General features: G+C 34.0%; 1 protein-coding gene across 3 annotated transcripts in view; it reads left to right on the top strand.

Annotated features, from left to right (window-relative positions):
* The window catches only part of ASCC3 (activating signal cointegrator 1 complex subunit 3), a 320,082-nt gene that overhangs the window by 107,768 nt on the left and 193,655 nt on the right, over positions 1–18,659 (top strand). For all 3 annotated transcript variants that reach the window (XM_070450058.1, XM_070450057.1, XM_070450059.1), the window contains one exon: positions 17,657–17,821. In XM_070450058.1, the coding sequence (XP_070306159.1) occupies positions 17,657–17,821 (165 nt within the window). The remainder of the gene's footprint in view (positions 1–17,656; positions 17,822–18,659) is intronic.

Raw genomic sequence — 18,659 nt, forward strand, 5'->3', positions numbered from 1 at the left:
TGCATACTTGTGTGCTGTTTTAAAAATATTTATCAAACCTAAGTTTTTTTGTTATGTTTTCTTCCAGAAATTTTATAACTTTAGAAATTTGATAGTTTCAGTTTTTACATTTAGGCTGCGGTCTATTTTGAGTTAATTTTTGTGTAAGAAGTTCAGGTTGAGGTTCTTTTTCCCTTTTTCAGTATATCTGTTGTTCTGACATCATGTTGAAAAGGTTATTTTTTCTCCTTTGAATTACCATGGCAGCATTACTAAAAGCTAAATTCACTATGTATATGGCTCTGTTTCTGAATTCTGTTCTGTTTCATTGATTTGTATGTTTATCTTTATGCCAGTACTACACTGTCTTGATTGCTACACTATATATACTGTATGTCCTGAAATCAGGTAGTATAAGTTCTCCAAGTTTGTTCTTTTTCAAAGTTGTCTGATTATTCCAGGTTTTCTCTTTTCCGTATAAATTCTATATATTTTGCTTGATTTTGATAACATTTCTCCATTTATTACTATGCAATTTTGCCAAGTAACCATAGAGAGAGAACATGTTATAAAAGTGTGAATTGGGGGATTATGGCTATTTTTAATTGTTTTGCAGAACTTGAACCTCCTAAAAACATTGCTTTAATGGCAGTAGAAGCTGAAGTGACTAAAGTGATTAGAAATATTTTGAAAAATAGGGAAAGTTTATCCACAACACCTTAGGATTACAGATCTTTTTAAAGTATGTAATTCTTTTTAATACTTTGAATTTTTGTTTCTCTTTTCAAAGCATATTCTTTCATTTCAGAAAAACCTTACAATAGGCAAACAGAAACAGCATGTCCAATTGTAAGTTGTTGTGAGTGCATACTTTCTGTTTCTCATTTTTGTGCCAAAATATATTCATGTATTTAATGAATGGTAGTAGGGCATAGTGACAAGTAGAAGTTAATTGATTTCCTACACGTGAAGTGTTTAGAACTGTGCTTATCAGTATAAAGTTCTTAAGCAACAGCAATAAAACCATACAAGCAAGCTTTGTATTGTGCCTTATAAAATTATTTAACAAGGTACCACACACAGCTGACCATCCTTGTCAACAGGTATATATGTCAATGACCATTTTAATGATATTAACTAACTGAACAAAGCAGATAACTGATTGTGGAAAGAGGACCACACACACAAACCTGCTGTGTGTTCCTGATTAATTAAATTGGAACATAGAGCAGTGTAGTGCAGTATAGTAGCCAGTTACCACATGTGACTATTTATATTAAAATGTAATAAAATTTAAATCTTTTTCCTTCGTTTGTACTAGGCTTATTTCAGCTATTCAGTAGTCATTAGTCATTACCAGATCTATGCCTGATTCATTTTGAGGTTTGATGGAAAACAACAAAATTCTGTAAAGCAGTTGTCCCTCAATAAAAAAAGAAATTAAAAAAAAAAGATAATGCAGATGTGGAACATTATGCCATCACAGAAAATTCTGCTGGACAATGATAGTATAGCGCTTAGAGGAAGCATTGTGCTAATATAGAGGCAGAAGCTGAGGCAGTGTGCATGTCTGCACACGGGTTTTCTTTTGATATGGAGCATACAGTGTTCCAGAATGCAAAAGGGTCTTGCACCAATTGAGAAAGAAGCCAGGCATCACTCAGCCATTCCTCTTTTGTAGAATTCAGTCTCTGGGCAGCTTAAGGCAGTGTTTACCATCAGTCTTTTCTGTTTCTGAACCCATTTTGATTCAATTCTCAATTGTACAGTTGAGAAAACCCTGCTTTTAGCTCCCCAGAGTCCTGCAGAACCCTCTCCTCATAGTAGTACACAACATTATATGGGTATTTTGTGTTTTATTTAACACTTGCTTGGATGTTTGTTTACAGTATTTTCAAACTTTTCCTATTAGAAAAATCAAAAAGCATGCATGATTGGCTAGAAATGTGTACTATGAAAAACAAAGCATATATCATAGAAAATTAAAACCCCTTAAGTTTTTGAAAAATTGATATAAATGCTTAATAAAAGCACTGCAGTCTTCAGAACAATCCTGTAAAGTACTAACATTTTAACATGTTTAAATTAGTAACTAGAAATATCTTTTTCATCAAGTCATCATTTCAAAATTTATCATTGGAAAATTATTTTTTATGTTATCCTTTTTTTATTGTTATCTAGTCATATTAGAAACCAGCTTAGTTTCCCATTCATGCCCTTTTATATTACAGATCTAGACATTGAATTGTCATGTTGCTATGTTGATTGCATTTTGCTCTGGAAAATACAACACAGTTTTACAGCTTACTTATAATAATCACCATCCCTCCCCACCCCATCTTTGACCAATGCTGCATTTTATATGAAGAGCTAAAAAGAAAATAACAACTGCTTGATAAAATCTGGAACAAAAAATGGAGAGCAAGTGAAAATGAGGCAGAATGAAAATTTTATCAGGGCAAAAGAATTTGCTTCTACTTCTGGGTTTTGTATAGATATGAACCTCTACCATGTACAGCTAAGGATAAAATCACTGATGTAGCTCATTAAAAACAGTGTATCTGTTTTATAAATCAGTGAAGAAAGCTAATCATTTAAAATCATTGTTTACTAAGCTACTTAAGCATAATTTAAAATCAGTTGAAAAATGCAGGGTCTTAATGATGAAATCTAAGTATTCTAGGTATTGATTTAGTTTAGAAATTACTGTGATATTTACATTTGTTATAGTGTTGCTTCTTATTTTCCTAGTTGTCTTTATTGGGCTTGGGGATTTTTTTTTTTTTTAGTATTACTTCAGAAGCAGAATAAAAGACAACAATATTCTTTTGTATTTTGAAAGTGAATCTCGACTGTTTAAGCTTAATTTTCCAGGTGACTGCACAAGTATAATTAGTGTGTTTTTGATGGCAATAATGATTTTTCAATCTTTCATAAGTCAAAACGTTTTGCTTTTTCTATTTTTTTAAATTTGAATTTCCAATTTATATAATTGAATAATAACCACAATGAATTTTTAAACCCCCTTTCATTAAGAGACATATCAGAAAATGGGACTAGAACCTGAAATGGGAAGGCTTTGCTCTCTAACAGAATAGTTAGTTTTAAAAGGCTTAACCGTGTGTTTATAACTGAACTAGAAGGCTACCACTTTCAAAATCCCTTGATGAAATGTAAATATTCTTTGCCAGGATAACTATTTCCTGCATCTAAGGCGTGCCATTAAGAAGTAATGAGAGTTCCATTTTGAAGAATGTCTCATTACTTTTATTTGTAAGTAAGCTATAATTTCCTTGGAAGCATCCTGGAGTTCTTAGTATTAGTTACTGATTATTTTTACTTTTACAAGGTTTAATAGCTACTCATAAAATACATTAAAATGCTTTGAGTAAAAAAAGCCCAGTTCTAGATTTAAACTGCTGTTTTTAACTGTTTTGTTCTTTGTAATAAACTTGAGTTGGAAAGGGTAGTAAGAGAGCTATAATTTTTGATACATAAATGTCTGTCTAGTGATTGCAAATCATGTGTTATGTGAGATGCTTTTCTTAGAGAATAATTTGAAAGTAAACTTTCTCTGAAAACAATTTAGACTAACAACTTTGCATGAGTGTTCCTTTGCAAAAAAAAATAAAATTAGCTTGTTTTGTAGTATTAGAGGAGTGAAGAGAGGCATAAGGGTTATGTTCTGTCCATGTGTTTTTTTCTCTTGTTGTATTGTTTTCCATCAACATTTAGTTTCTTTTTTTAATCATGTGATTGTTTTATACTCCTGTGGATATTAAGTAAAAAGAGCAAAGTACTTAAAAAATTTATTTTCAAATTAGTTCAAGAACGCTGCTTGTAAATATATCATGTTAACTTACTGAAACTCAGATCAAAAACCAAAAGAAATTTTATTATTTTCTTCTTCCTAAAAGTGAAAAATCTGGATATTTTCTATTATAAAGTTATAATACAATACATAGCATTCTTAGAAGCAATCTGGGTTTCCTATAAACAGGGACGTAAAAATAAAAGGAAATGTCTAGAGAACTATGATGCTCATCCCAAGTATTTTGATTACTTACTAAATTTGAGAAAAATCCTTCCACCATTATGTGGTCAGATGGGAGCTCACTAACCACAAATATTAGTTTCATTTTGAAAAAATTACCTCTCTTTCTCAGCTATATGATATGTATTAAATATTCGAGGGTATATCATCTCTGTGGTCTTTCATAATTGCAGATCCCTAAACATACGTGTTTTTCTTTAGTTCTCAAAGACTCTGTAATGAAATCTGCAACATACTAAAGTTTTTGGAAGTTAATTATTGTCAATAAATAATAGGCATCATTTTCTAGAATTCCTTTATATCAGTATCTTTTTTTTCCTTTTAACCTCATAACTTAGTCTTACAGTTATTGGGGGGTAGAATCTGTAAAAAGGAGTTTGACACAAGTATAAGTATTGGCAACTAATGATGACCTAGGAGAGATGAAGAGGCTAACCAGCTTTAATTTTCTTCTATTATATTATCAAATCAAATTAGAAAACTTTTGTCAGAGGGTAACTTGTAGCTGTACTGAGTGTTTCTTAATGTTTTATTTGTGATTATCTCATCCTGAATAAGGGATTTAGTAAAGAGTAGTAAAATATCTGACACAGGAGAATTTTCTGTAGCTTATGTTTTTATATTATATATATATTTAGATAAAGTCATTGACTATATTTAGCTTATATATAGCCTATATTTAAATATAAGGTAAATGTAATAAGTTCAGCACCCCTCCCTATTGATTATTGAGTTTATCTCCTAAGTATTTCTTAGATTTGTCCATGTCCTCTCCATCTTCACTAGGACATCTTCCTAGTTTGAGGTTCCAATTATGTTTCGCCTTGATTACTTTTATAGTATTCTAACTGGAATATCAGCATTCAATCTGCCCCCTCCAATTCTTCCGTCCACAGTCAGGAAAGCAACCTGGTCAGTTTTACTCCTTCCCTTTTCTATTCCCATAACTCTGTTGTATGAAAAACAATAGCAATAAAAAAAAAAGCCTCTTGTACTTTTCCAGGCTACTGTAAGGAGTGACAAGAATACAACTGAAAGTGACTAAATGGCTGAGAAGTCTGCCCCTGCCTGTCTTATTTCCACTAGTCTCCATTCTTCTCATCCTCCTTGCTCCAGCTGCACACTGCCTGTCTTCAATTTCTCCCATCCATATTGTCTCCCATATGCTTTATGCCTGTAACTGCATCTGCTTATTACTCTCTTTTTTCTCCTTCACCTAATTAATTCCCTTTTGTCCTCTAGATGTTATGTCAGATGTCATTTTCTTAATAAAGGCTTTTCTGATTCTGGTTAGGTCAAATTTTCCTGTTATAATTTGTTGTAACACTTCAGAGCTTATTCTCAGTAGCTTATCACAAGTAAAAATTTGTATTTTATGACTTTTTGACTAATGTGTATTGCCATACAACCTCCAATACTGTGAGATCACGGGCTATCTGTCTTTATCTTTCTTCACCATTGCATAGCTCATGGCATCATGCCTGGCTCATTACAATGAGGAAGAAGAAGATGATACCGATGATGTTAGAAAACATAATGGATCCCTATTTTGTGTCAGGCATTATTCTAAATGTTTTAATGTATTCACTTGTTTCCCTTTCTTTAAAACCCTATGACATGTTGGTACTTTTTTTTAATTTGTAGCAGAAACTGTAAGATTTACAGTAGTAGAGACACAATAAGTATTTGATAAATGCATGAATGAAAGATACTGAATGTGTTTTCATTAAGCAGTCACAGTATATTAGAATGCATCAATAAATGAGACATGGCTATAAGAATACTTAGAAATGTTGATAAATTTGCTTATAGAAATACAGGTTTTGGTCCATGTTAATAGGGCTATCCACTCTCCTTTGCCTAGTAGGAAATTATGTTTGGAGTCCTCAGCTATTGGCTGTGAGACGTAGGAAGTGAAAAGCTGGCCTGTTTTGATGGGAAAGGCCTGGGGCAGGTTTGGGTGGGGTGGAGAAAGAGGCAGGAGGGGAACATAAAAAACCTGTAAGCCCTGATTGCAAAATGTTCAAGTTATATTTAATCCTCTTTGGAGGATACTTGAGATGCAATTCTGTTTTTCCTGATAAGCTGAGGATACAGGCCACTTAGCTTATTTAGCTTACTACATAAGGAGCCATCTAGATCCCACCTTTCCTCAATACCTTCATCCTAAGTAGGTAGCATCTAGGTACCAGAAACCTGGAGTGTCATCCCTGAGGCCACAGGGTGAGCGGTGGGGGTGCCAGTGCTGTCTTTCCCCAGGACTCAGTAAATGGACCTGTTTCTTGTGTAAGCTTTTTGATTTGTCAGTTTGGCACATTTACATGAATGGATTAAGGAGAGTATTTCCATGGCTAATTCACAAAATTTATTATGTGACAGTATCCTAGACGTAAATTTTTTAAAACTCAAGTATCTATGTAGTAGAACATAAGTTGTATCAATCCTGCTATTAAATATAGAAATATTTGTCCTACTTTCTTATTAGGCAAGAATTGTTACCACCAATATGGGGAGTAATTACTGTCTGCGAAAATACATAATCCATTGGCAGTCCTTGAGTGTGGACAGCGCGGCAGACCACTTGAAGACATTGTAGATACAATGGCTGTCACTGCCCCGACTCGTCTGTGCCTGTGGTTTATTGAGAGAGACAAATATTTAAGCAAGCAACGTAGTGTATTAGATGCTAATGTAGAAAGTATGAGCACAGTGATGCTGCAGAAGCCTGTGAAAAGGAAATAGTATTAGGGTATTGTGGTTTTAAAAAAAGGTGCTGTTAGTTGCGGTTTAAAGAAAAAGTTGTGGTTTAAAAGAAGTTAAACATTTAAACTCAGAAGCTGGAGAATGTAGAGAAATATATGTATATGTGATTTTGTTTTAATTTAATAATGGATCATATTTATGTACACATGTGTATGTGTTTGTATAAAATGTATAACATTTGCCTTTTTCCACTTAATATCAGTGTGTATAGATCTTCCTTATTGCCTTCTAAAGAACTTCATGTCTCTCTGTCCGTATGTCTTTATTCTAGGATAGAATTTTGGAAGTAAGATTGCTGGACGTAGGGTTTGCATATTTAAAATTTTGATAGATTTTGCCAAATTGCCATCTTAAATGTGTCCACTAGTTATAATTAACATCTCCATTAAAAGCTGAATTTATGTGAATTGATGATATAAACCCAAATAGTATATATATGAGTAGACTCTTACCACAAGGGAAAAAATGCAGTTTCATAAATAAGGTGTTAAACATCACTAACAATCAAATAAATATAAGTTAAAATACAAAGCTGCTTCTCCATGTTAAGTTAGTAAAGGTAATGATAATGCCCCAGCCAGGCAGAACTACACTCTAATTTCAGCTCTCTGCTATTGCACAGTGTGGCAAAATCTTCTTTCGGTGACTGATTTGCTTAAAAGAAATATGTATAGTATAGTGAAAAACAGTTAGTTACTGAATAGAGAATGAATGTGGGAGTCCTGGGGCCCTGGAAGTTTGACAGATTTAACCAAGTCTTCTTCAGTTGCAATGTCATAATTATTTGGGTAGTGTTTTCCTACTGCACACACCGGTATTCTTTTTTGGTAACTGACATCCTAACAAGTGTGACGTGTTGGGATCATTGTGGTTTTGTGTGCACTGACTAGATGATTAGCGATGTTGAGCACCGTTCGAGTTACCAGGTGTGGGTTCCCAGGAGCCTGCTGGTGGGTATACCCTGGCTGCTGCCCGAGGCTCGGGAGCAGCCCTGCCTTGGGTGGCTGGAGGTAGTAGGAGCTGGGGCTGAGCTGGGGGAGGTGGGGAGGCCCTACAGCCTTGGGCTTGGCCTGATGTCGGGGCCTGCAGTTAGGTACTTGGTTTTACTTTCTTCTCCAACTGGAAAGGTATTTCTCTCTGTGCTGGGTTTCCTGGGCTTAGAGGACGAGTCGTGAGGCTAATGTGAAGGTATCTTTCCTACCCGCCTCACTGTGTCTTATTTCTGTGCTTCACCCACAGGTGGTAATCTCTTACCTGGAATCCTTGGTTTTTGCGAAGCAGTGTTTGTGTGCAGATAATTCTTCCTAATGTGTAATGCTTCTGAGGGGAGGGGTTGAATGCTAGAAATTCCTATGCCCCCCCCCCCCTTTGCTAATATAACTCCCAGTTGTGTTTTTGTTTCTGTTTTTTTCAATTCGGTGTTAAGAAAGCTTAGAGCCCGGTTTTATACTTAATCACATATATTATATTAGCTAATTCTTTGGGTATGTTTGCTTTTGTCCTTCTTTATCACTTTCTTAAGCCTCGTTTTAATTGAATATGAGTTTCTGTTAAACCACTTCAACACCAGTAACAAGTAATTTTGTTTGATCTCTTTCTGTGCTGTAAGTTTGTTAGACTGTAGGAAATGTAAGGAAATGGAGGGGAAAAAATGCAGGAAAATGTGTAATTTCACTCAGTTCTGCACTGTAGTTGTATTGGTGCTGTGTGTGTAATTTATACATGTGTAGCTGTGGGCAGATTCAGTGGCAGTTTCTTGAACAAGGCTGCTGCTGCTGCCAAGTCACGTCAGTCGTGTCCGACTCTTCTCATCCCCACGGACGGCAGCCCACCAGGCTCCCCCGTCCCTGGGATTCTCCAGGCAAGAGGACTGGAGTGGGGTGCCATTGCTTTCTCCGTGAACAAGGTTAACTGCCCCCTTTTAGGCGACATTTGCATTTCATAGCCTTATATGAGAGAGAGTTTAGGCCACTTTTCACTTCTTTGCTGTGTTTTCACCTTGAAGTATACGCTTCTGAACTTCTTGCCTTTTATCTTTGTGTTCTTAACCATAGAAAAATATCAGAAGACATTGACTTGAGTGAGTTAATCGCAAAGTTTTATTAAGAAATTCTCCTTTGGATAACCATACATTATAATTAAATAGTACACATGTCCTGCCTTAAAAAAAAAAAAAAGAATTCAAATAAAGGAAGTAGATTAACAATAAAAACAGCTAATTTCCTTAATTGTGGTCATTTTCAGCAGCTTATGTCCTGCCATAATTTCCTCATAAGATTTTAGAATCTTGTCTTCAAGTATCTCTTCTTTCTGAAATAGCAGACTCCAAATGTTTGATTAATTATTCTTGAATTAGTAAAACCTCTTAGTATTGAATGTTTAGAATTAGTTTTAAGAGATGAAATTGGTATTATTTTCACATTAACATTTTTATGAAGAGCTGCAGAATACATTTTGTTTTTTAGCTCAACACATCTGAGGTTTCAGGTTTAGTACCACAATACAATATTTTAAAGCATTTCACTTTAGTAAGAAATTGGTCCTCAGTCTGAGCTCTTCACAGGTGTAGGGAAAGAGGTAATGACTATCAAACTATCAAATATTCAGAGTCATATGAGAGAGGATGTTTCTCCCACTTTCAAAGGGCACATATACCTGTTTGATTTGGGAGGGAAAAAAATTACTTTATAATAAACCAAGGAAACGCATTCAGTATGAGTCATATCCTCATTGTACAGGACAAGATTTACAACAGGACAGGTTTCTACCACAAATTAGTCATTGTTGTGTTGTTTAGCTGCTAAGTCGTGTCGGATTCTATCGCAGCTCCATGGAGTAGCCCACCAGGCTCCTCTGTCCATGAGATTTCCTAGGCAAGAAGACCGGCTTGGGTTGCCATTTTCTTTTCTGCAAGTTAGTCATATTCAAGAAATATCTTTTATGAGTGAGCAGAATAGGAATCATTGTAAGTTATATCAGACCCCTGCTCTTTGAGACTTTAATGGAACTAAACTAAATCCTAGGGTATTATGGACAGGCAGTTAGAATGACGAGAGCTAGGTCTTCATGACTTTTACACATTGCAATATAAACCAGTTTTTGCATTTTTCTTTTTGTGTAATTAAGTTTTAGGATAATCAAGCACTGTATTCTTTACACACTTATGTTGATGAGGCTATAGTTCAGTATATATGTTCTGAGATTGTTGGAAAGTGTTTTAAATTGACCAAAAGAACTGCAAATATAATTCTGCTCCAGTTATAAACACATGCAATCTAAAAAGTATTTTTCTTAAATGTTTAATTTTGAGCTATATATTGTAGGAGCCTTTTATCCCTTACTCCAGAACTCCATGCTCTGTTCCTTTGCAAATATTAGGATTTCTTATTGAATTATGCTTTGTTTCTTTATTTAGTAAATGTTTACCTTTGAGCTTTTAACTAAAAATAGTATCGTACAGATTTTTTTCTGAACATCAAGATGCCAAGATACATTTCAGATTATATTCCTTATGCTTTAGCTTGACCATTTCTATACTTTCAACAAAAATATAAGGATACTTTTGTAGTTGAAGATTCTCCAAATAACTTTTATATTTTCATTTTATAATTGAAAGCTGTGATCCTTGACATAAGTATATAGCTAGATACTTCAGAATACTTTGGGCTTCACATGTGTGCGTGTGCACTCAGGCATGTGAATTGGTGGGAGAGGAAGGAACATAAAAAAGGTAGAAAAGAAAGTAGTTGGAACGAACTGATTTGTTGTAGTGTCCCAGGGGGCAGGTGTAATCTGCAGGCTGTCAGGTTCCATTACGGGGGTTGTTGCCATCGATCAGAACTGACATTTGTAAGGCAGAGTTTAGTATAACTGTAATTATATGTGTGTTTACAGAATTTAAACCGCGTGACATTAAAACATTCATATAATTTATAGGCTTGTTGGTTGAGTAAGTATGTGATTATGTATTTTAAAAAGGAAGATAGATTTCCTAAATCCTGCAAACAGTTGCATGGTCTAAGTTTATAGCATTAAAATGTGATTTGGAACAGCTCCAGGCTGACTGTTTTCACACAGAAAATGTATTGAGCACACATTCTTGAATATTGTTCTTTAGCATAGTTAATAGATCCCAAACATTTTCAACTAAATGTACAGTATTTCATCAATTGTAAGACATTAGAAAAATTTATCTTTTTTTTAGCTTCCTAGTGACACATAAAATGATGATATAGCTCAAAATCAATAGCTCTTGTGACTTGATGAAGTATAGTGATATACTCTTAGATTTTAATGACAATATTTTAATATCTTACCATTCTGTTTTTAAAATCTAATGTAATGAGTTTAAACAATTAAAATTTTTTTCTACAGTCTAAGTACCAAAAATTTCAAAATTAATTTTAAATATAGTAAAGGTAAGAAAGCATGCTTTCACTTTTAAAATTTGTTATATTCCTTTGACTTAACATTTTAAATCTAGTTTTAATTTATAGCCATCTGCCTCAAGGAAAAATACTGCTCCAACAGTCAAAATGTTTTTTAAAATGTTTAAAATTCAGTAGGATATCAGTGTGACTTGTATAGCTTTAAATAGATATAACAGGATTTGTTAAGCATAAAACTGTATTTAGATATCACAAACATTCTGTCTTAAGCTGGATATATATTGCTATTAGTGATATAATTTCTGTATAATGAATTAATTTATTGGAATTAGAAAGTTTTATGGACTGGTCTGTGTATGGAAAACATGAATATTGAGAAATAAGAATAAATCTTATTTTTAAATAGACATCAACAATGATAACATTAAGGAAATACAGGAATTATGAATTCTAAAATAGGTGTCTAATTTCTCTTCTTGGTTCAAAAACTTCCTATAAATATATCAAAACTCTTATCTCTCTGCTTTTAGTGCTTATAGAGGTCTCTGGTTGAGGAGAAGATTGATAAGTGATCAGGAAATTGACATAAATTTAGAAGTTGTCATTTGTATGAAAAAGAAATCCAATCAGTAGCTTGAAGAATGTGGACTTCTATGTATAAGATTTTATATTTGATTCCTTCCTCAGGATGCTTGTGGTGTGCATAGAAAGATTATACAAGAGATGATATGTGACTAATGCATATTAGAAGCGCAAAGAACAAATTTTGCTTATTTTTCTTTGTAGCATGCGTTTTTTTTTTTTTCTTTCTTTATCTAGCAAACTCTTATTTACCTTTCGCCTGTTCAGTTCAGATATCCCTTCTTGCCATTTAGTTTTTGTTTGTAATTATAAGTTATATGTAATTATAATAGCATGTGTGTGCACAGCTTACTGTTACTGAGTAAAATACATACTCAGAATAGTACAGAAATTGTAAGTGAACAGCTTGATAAATTTTCCTAAACTGAATACACTGATATATGCACCACACTGATCAAAATAGTTTTACCACACTTCGGAATCTTCCCTCATTTCTCTCCCATTTGCTGTGTCCTTCTTCCTCTCCAAAGATGACTCCTAGCTTTTCACACCTTATGTTAGTTTCACCTGTTTCAAAACTTCATATCCATGAAGTTTTATACTGTATAACTGGATTTTTTCACTAACAAGATTTTCAGATTTTTACTGTATTATTGCATACAGCAATAGTTTACTCATTTTTGTTGTATAATTGTTTCATTGTATAACTGTTATAAGTTATTTATCTGTATTATTGATGGAAATTTGGCTTCCAGTTTTGAAGTATTATAAATAGTATAGCTATGAAGATTCTAAAATACATCTTTAGGTATAAGTACATGTGCATTTCTGTTCAGTACATAATACACTAGGAATGGAATTGCTGATCACAAGACTTAAATATGTTCATCTCTAGTAGGTAATACCAAGCAGCTTTTCAAAATGGTTGTGTGAGTTTTCATTTCCACCATTGTTTCATGAGCGTTCTAGTTCCTCCACATGCTGTCTAAACACATGATATTTTATGTCTTTCATTTTTAAACTTTTTCCTGCAATATTTAACATCCTTTTATGATTAAAACCTCTCAACAAATTGGGTTGGAATTGTCATCAGCATAATGAAGTCCATATATAACAAACCTATAATTAACATCATACTCAACAGTGAAACGTTGAAAACTTTCCTAAGGTTGGTCTTTCTTTGCTTAGATCAGGACAGGGGTGCAGATTCTCACTAGTCCTGTTCAACATAGTACTGGAAGTTCTAGCCCACATAATTAAGCAAGAAAAAGAAATAAAGGTCTTCTGAATCAGAAAAGAAGTAATATGGTCACTGCACATACGATTTTGTATATAGGAAACCCTAAAGACTCCAGGAAAAAACTTCTGCAACTAAGAAACAACTTCAGTAAAGTTGCAGGATGCAAAATCAACATGCAGAAATCAATTGCAAAAAAAAAAAAAAAAAAAAGAAATTGCATTTCTATATGCTAACAACTAACTATCAGAAAAAGAAATAAATAATCCCGTACACAAAAGCATCAAAAAAAATGTAATGCTTAGAAATAAATTTAACCAAGGAAGTGAGAGATCTGTATACCGAAAACTGTAAGACACTGAGGAAAGAAATTGAAAAATAAATGGAAATAAATGGAATAAATAAATAGAAAGATAGCTCATGTCTGTCATACGTTGAAAGAGTTAATGTCTTTCATACATTGAAAGAGAAATGTCTATACTATCTTAAGCCATCTATGGATTCAATGCATCCCTATCAAAATTCCATTATCATTTTTCACAGAAATGGAAAAATGCTTTTTAAAGTTAGTATGTAACCACAAAAGACCCAAAGAGCCAAAGCAATCCTGAGAATGGACAAAGCTGAAGGTATCAGACTTCCTAATTTTAATCTATACTATGAAACTATAGTAATCAAAAAGTATGGTACTGTCAGAAAAATAGACACATAGACCAATGGAACAGAAGAGAGACTAGAAATTAACTCACACATATACCATCAACTAATATTTGACCGTTGAGCTGAAAACAGTTGGGAAAGAATGATCTCTTTGGTAAATTGTATGGGGAGAAGTGGATAACCATATGCAGAGGAATGAAAATGGCCACCTATTTTATATTGCTTACAAAAAATTAAGGGGCTTCCCAGGTGGCACTGGTGGTAAAGAAACTGCCTGTCAATGCAGGAGACATAAGAGAAGAGGGTTTAATCCCTGGGTTGGGAAGATCCCTGAGTCAGGAAGATCCCTTGGAGGAGGGCATGGCAACCCACTCCAGTTTTCTTGCCTGGAGAATCCCATGGACAGAGAAGCCTGGCGGGCTACAGTCCGTAGGGTCGCAAAGAGTGGGACAGGACTGAAGCCACTTAACTTGAGTTAACAATAAGTTAACTCAAAGTGGATTAAAGACTTACATGTAAGACCTGAAACTGTAAAACTGCTACTTCAAGAAAACATAGAGAGAAAAGCTCTTTCACATTGATCATGAATGATTATTGGATATGACACCAAAAGCCCATGAAAGAGAAGTGAAAAAAGCTTCCACACAGCAAAAGAAATAGCAGAATAAGAAGGTTACCTGTAGGAGAAGATATTTGCAAGCCATCTATCTGATAAGAAGTTAATATCCACACAACTCAAAAGCAAAACACACACATAACACAAAAGCCAAACCAAAAACAAAACAACAAAAAATGGACAGAGGACTAGAATAGACATTTTTTCAAAGAAGGCATGCAAATGATCCCCAGGTACAGTAAAAGATATTGAACTTCACTAATCAGTAGGGAAATGCAAGTCATAATCACAATGAAGTATCCCCTTACAGCTGTTAGATTGACTTGTTATCAAAAAAGACAAGAGATGAAAATATGGGTGAGGATGTGGAGAAAAGGGATCTTTTGTGCACTGTTGTAAGCTGGTGTTGTAAGCTGGGAATGTAACAGTTTGAAGGTCTCCCACAAAGTTAAAAATGGAACTACCATATGATGCAGCCGTTCTACTTATGGGTATAAATCAGAAGGAACTGAAATCATTATCTTGAAGAGAGATTGCTCTCTGGTGTTCTTTGCAGCTTTATTCACAATAGCTAAGATATGGAGACAATCCTAAGTGTTCACCAAGAAATGAATGGACAAAAAAAATGTGGCATGTATGTAGAATAGAATATTATTCAGCCATAAAAAATGGAAATTCAGCCTTTTCCCACAATAGAACAGACCTTGAGGTCATTATGCTAAGTGAAATAAGTCAGAAAAGAAAAGACGAATACTATTACGTTCTCGCTTTTATATGGGGGAAGAAAAGCCAAACTCAAGAAAGAAAGAGAGTACAATGTTGGTTGCCAGGAACTTAGGGATGAGGGAAATGAGAAAATGTTGGTCAAAGTATGCAGGTTCTAGATATTAAGATGAATGTGTTCTGGGGATCTGATGTACAGTGCAGTGAGTATAATTAACATTCCTGTGTTATATCCTTAAAAGTTGGTAAGAGCAGATTTTAAATATTATCACCACACACGCACACACACACACACACACACACACTCAAACACAAAAGTGATATGAAGTGAGGGGAAGAAAGTGTTAACTGACCTCATTGTGGTAATCGTTTTACAGTATGTATGTGTATCAAATCATCACATTGTGCATTTACATTTGTATATGTTACATGTCAGAGATAATGCAATAGACAAAAAAAGGAAGGAGAGATAAAGTGATTTCCCCAAGGTCACAATGCTTTAAAAGGCAAAAGATTATGTTTATATTAGTTACAAGATGAAGTGGTTCTAGCAAGGCTTAGGTCTTTTGCTTTAGCTGTCAAATGGATGGAGCATTTTAAATTGAATATACCAAATTGTTGACACAATAGTGGTGGATAGCATCTCAACCATGCCATTTTACCAGTGGTTCGGCTAAAATTGGAACCGTTTGGAATAATGATTTTTACACTCCTAAAGGAATAAAGTACATGTATTGAGAGAAATTTCAGTTGACAGTAAAAATATTGACAGTTAACCCATGCCCTAATACAAGAGCAGATGGAAATGTCTTGCATGAGTTCCAATTCATTAAGCAAATGTGACACTTTATTTTCTAGCCATTTTTGTTCAGGGAATTAGAGTAATGAAATGGTAATGTAAATGAAGTCATTTCTCACTGTGCTGAAAGTATAGAAAACAAAATACTAAAATGGATTTTTAAGGTTTGGTAGTATAGTTTTCTTATATCTGAAAAATTTTATTTTAAAATTTAGTTGTTACCACATTATTAGCTTTGTAGTATACTTTGTAGCTTTCTTAACATTTATCAATTGTAAGCTTATTTTATATTTTAATGTAATATGAATTTACAATTTAGAAGAATTGTTGCTTTTGAAAACACATGGGCATGTTTTTTAGGATTTTCAGTTAAAGAGTTGTTAGTGAGTGATCCCTGAGCATATTTGTAAGATATATCTTGGATTGTTTTAAATTGTCATTTTTCAAAGTAGAAGTTATGTTTAAATTATTGGAATATAAAAGATGTTAATTAATGCATAGTGAATGTTTCAAACCATTTTAGATCTTAAAATTCATTATACATCTGTTTATACTTAATTCCAGTAGCATATTTTTATCAATGTAACATTTGATGTGGCTTCAATATTACCATTTAACTCTAGCAAATTAAACTAAGTAACTTTAGATTCATAGTATTTTGCACCTTAGATATGAATGCCTTAATCTATTTCATTATAGTTTGCCAATTAATGTTATATTGAAATACAAATGCTTAATTTTGTGGTTGATATAGTTTATTTCAAAGTGATCGTGATACCTCTAATAATGCAACAGGTTATACTGATAAACTTGGATTATGCATTTATTAAGAAGTATGTGATTTGCATTCTAAAAAAATAAGATCACCATTCCCGTAAGCAACTTCAAAACAGACATGAGAGTAATAGCACAACAAAAATGTTGAACAATCTGACTCCCATCTCATTTAACTGCTTCACGAAATAGTTGAATTTTGATTACCATCAGGCTCTATAATCTGATATACTGGCTAAGAGAAAACTTCAGTTTTTGACTTGTTACCTCACATGTTAAATATATACTAGTATAATATTATCATAGTAGGAGGTTTAGTAGGAGGTTTATTAAACTTGTCTTTTTCTCTGCCATTGTATGCTTTTAGAGGACACAAGCCAATTCAATATGTAGAAAGCAAATAGATTTATAATCACAGCTCACGTCAAATGGTCTCTTCTAAGAACTTAACATAAATACCCTGGGCTCGCCTTCTGCTCTGGGTACCCTGGGTCTCCGGTGACCCATTGTTTTTATTGCTACTATGTGCCAGTTATGCTGTGGTATGTGTATTGTTTTTTGGAATAAAGAGCTGCATATATTAGTTGATATTAAAGGTGGTAGTTTTTTAAAACTGCGTATCAATAGTAAAGTTTCCTCCAAATTTGGAGAAGTATAGACAGGTGACCATTCCTAGAGCAGATTCCTGGTATCCTTTTCATTTCCTTTTAATGCTTTGTTCACTTGTTTTTATCCCTTTTCAAATGAAAGCCATTATCAGTACACACTTGTTTAAAAGATACTGTCATTTTTCTTTAATATTGTAAGATACATTTTAAATATGCTTGTGTAATTTGTACACTTTACAGTACAGTTTACTGACAGACTACCTTTACTGAGTTTTAAATAACTGCTTAATATCACAACTTATAGAGAAGTGACTGTTGTATATAGGGAATCAGATATCATTCTGGGTATCTTTAACACCTTTTATTTGATCTGTATATAAGTGGTCAATCATATTTCTTTTTGAATGACAGTGAAAATTTAAGTAATATATGATCTTTTTCCTCTTTTAAATTTATCTTCTCTTGTGTTATAGATGCTTGTGACCACACCAGAAAAATGGGATGTAGTAACAAGAAAGAGTGTTGGAGATGTAGCTCTTTCCCAAATTGTAAAGCTCCTTATTCTTGATGAAGTCCATTTACTGCATGAAGATAGAGGACCAGTATTAGAAAGCATAGTGGCACGAACTTTACGGCAGGTAAGAGGAAGTTATATGTATGCTTATTTTGAGGGGTAAGTTGTTAAACTTTAATCTTGCATTCAAAGAAATATTAATATGTGTTGTGTATGGGGGAAAATATAATTTTAGTGTGGATAAACCTATAGGTATTTCATTTTTATGTTAAAAGTACTTGATTGTTCTTCTTTTCAAGTCTTATTTTATTGAAGTCTCTTTAACCAAAATAAACACAGGAAAACTTCGAAACCTGTGTTTTGTATCTATTATTGACAAAGCAGTGTTACACTTGATCTTAGCCAAAAGACTGAGGAGCAGTTGACTAAACAATGTTAACATAATGGTAGAACATAGGACAATGTTAGTGATTCATCCACTTTTCTCCATGCCTAAATTCTCCCTGCTGAAAGGGGAGTGAGAATCCTCTGACTGCCGAGGTCCAGCTTGTGGATTAATCAGCAGTCACATCCACTCATTGCTGGTAGCTCAGCTGGTAAAGAATCCACCCGCAATGCAGGAGACCCCAGTTGGATTCCTGGGTCAGAAAGATCCCCTGGAGAAAGAGTAGGCTCCCCACTCCAGTACTCTTGGATTTTCCTGGTGGCTCAGCTGGTACAGAACCCACCTGCAATGTGGGAGACCTGGGTTCCATCCCTGGGTTGGTAAGAGCCCCTGGAGAAGGGAAAGGCTACCCACTCCAATATTCTGGCCTGGAGAATTCCATGGACTGTACAGTCCATGAGGTCACAAAGAGTCGAACACAACTGAGCGACTTTCACTTTCACATCCACTCAGTGACCTCTTCCAGCGCAAGATCCAGTCACTTGCCATCTTCTTTTTTATTCTAAATATTTACCCT

The sequence above is a fragment of the Odocoileus virginianus genome, chromosome 19 (genome assembly GCF_023699985.2).
Source record: "Odocoileus virginianus isolate 20LAN1187 ecotype Illinois chromosome 19, Ovbor_1.2, whole genome shotgun sequence".
NCBI lineage: Eukaryota > Metazoa > Chordata > Mammalia > Artiodactyla > Cervidae > Odocoileus > Odocoileus virginianus.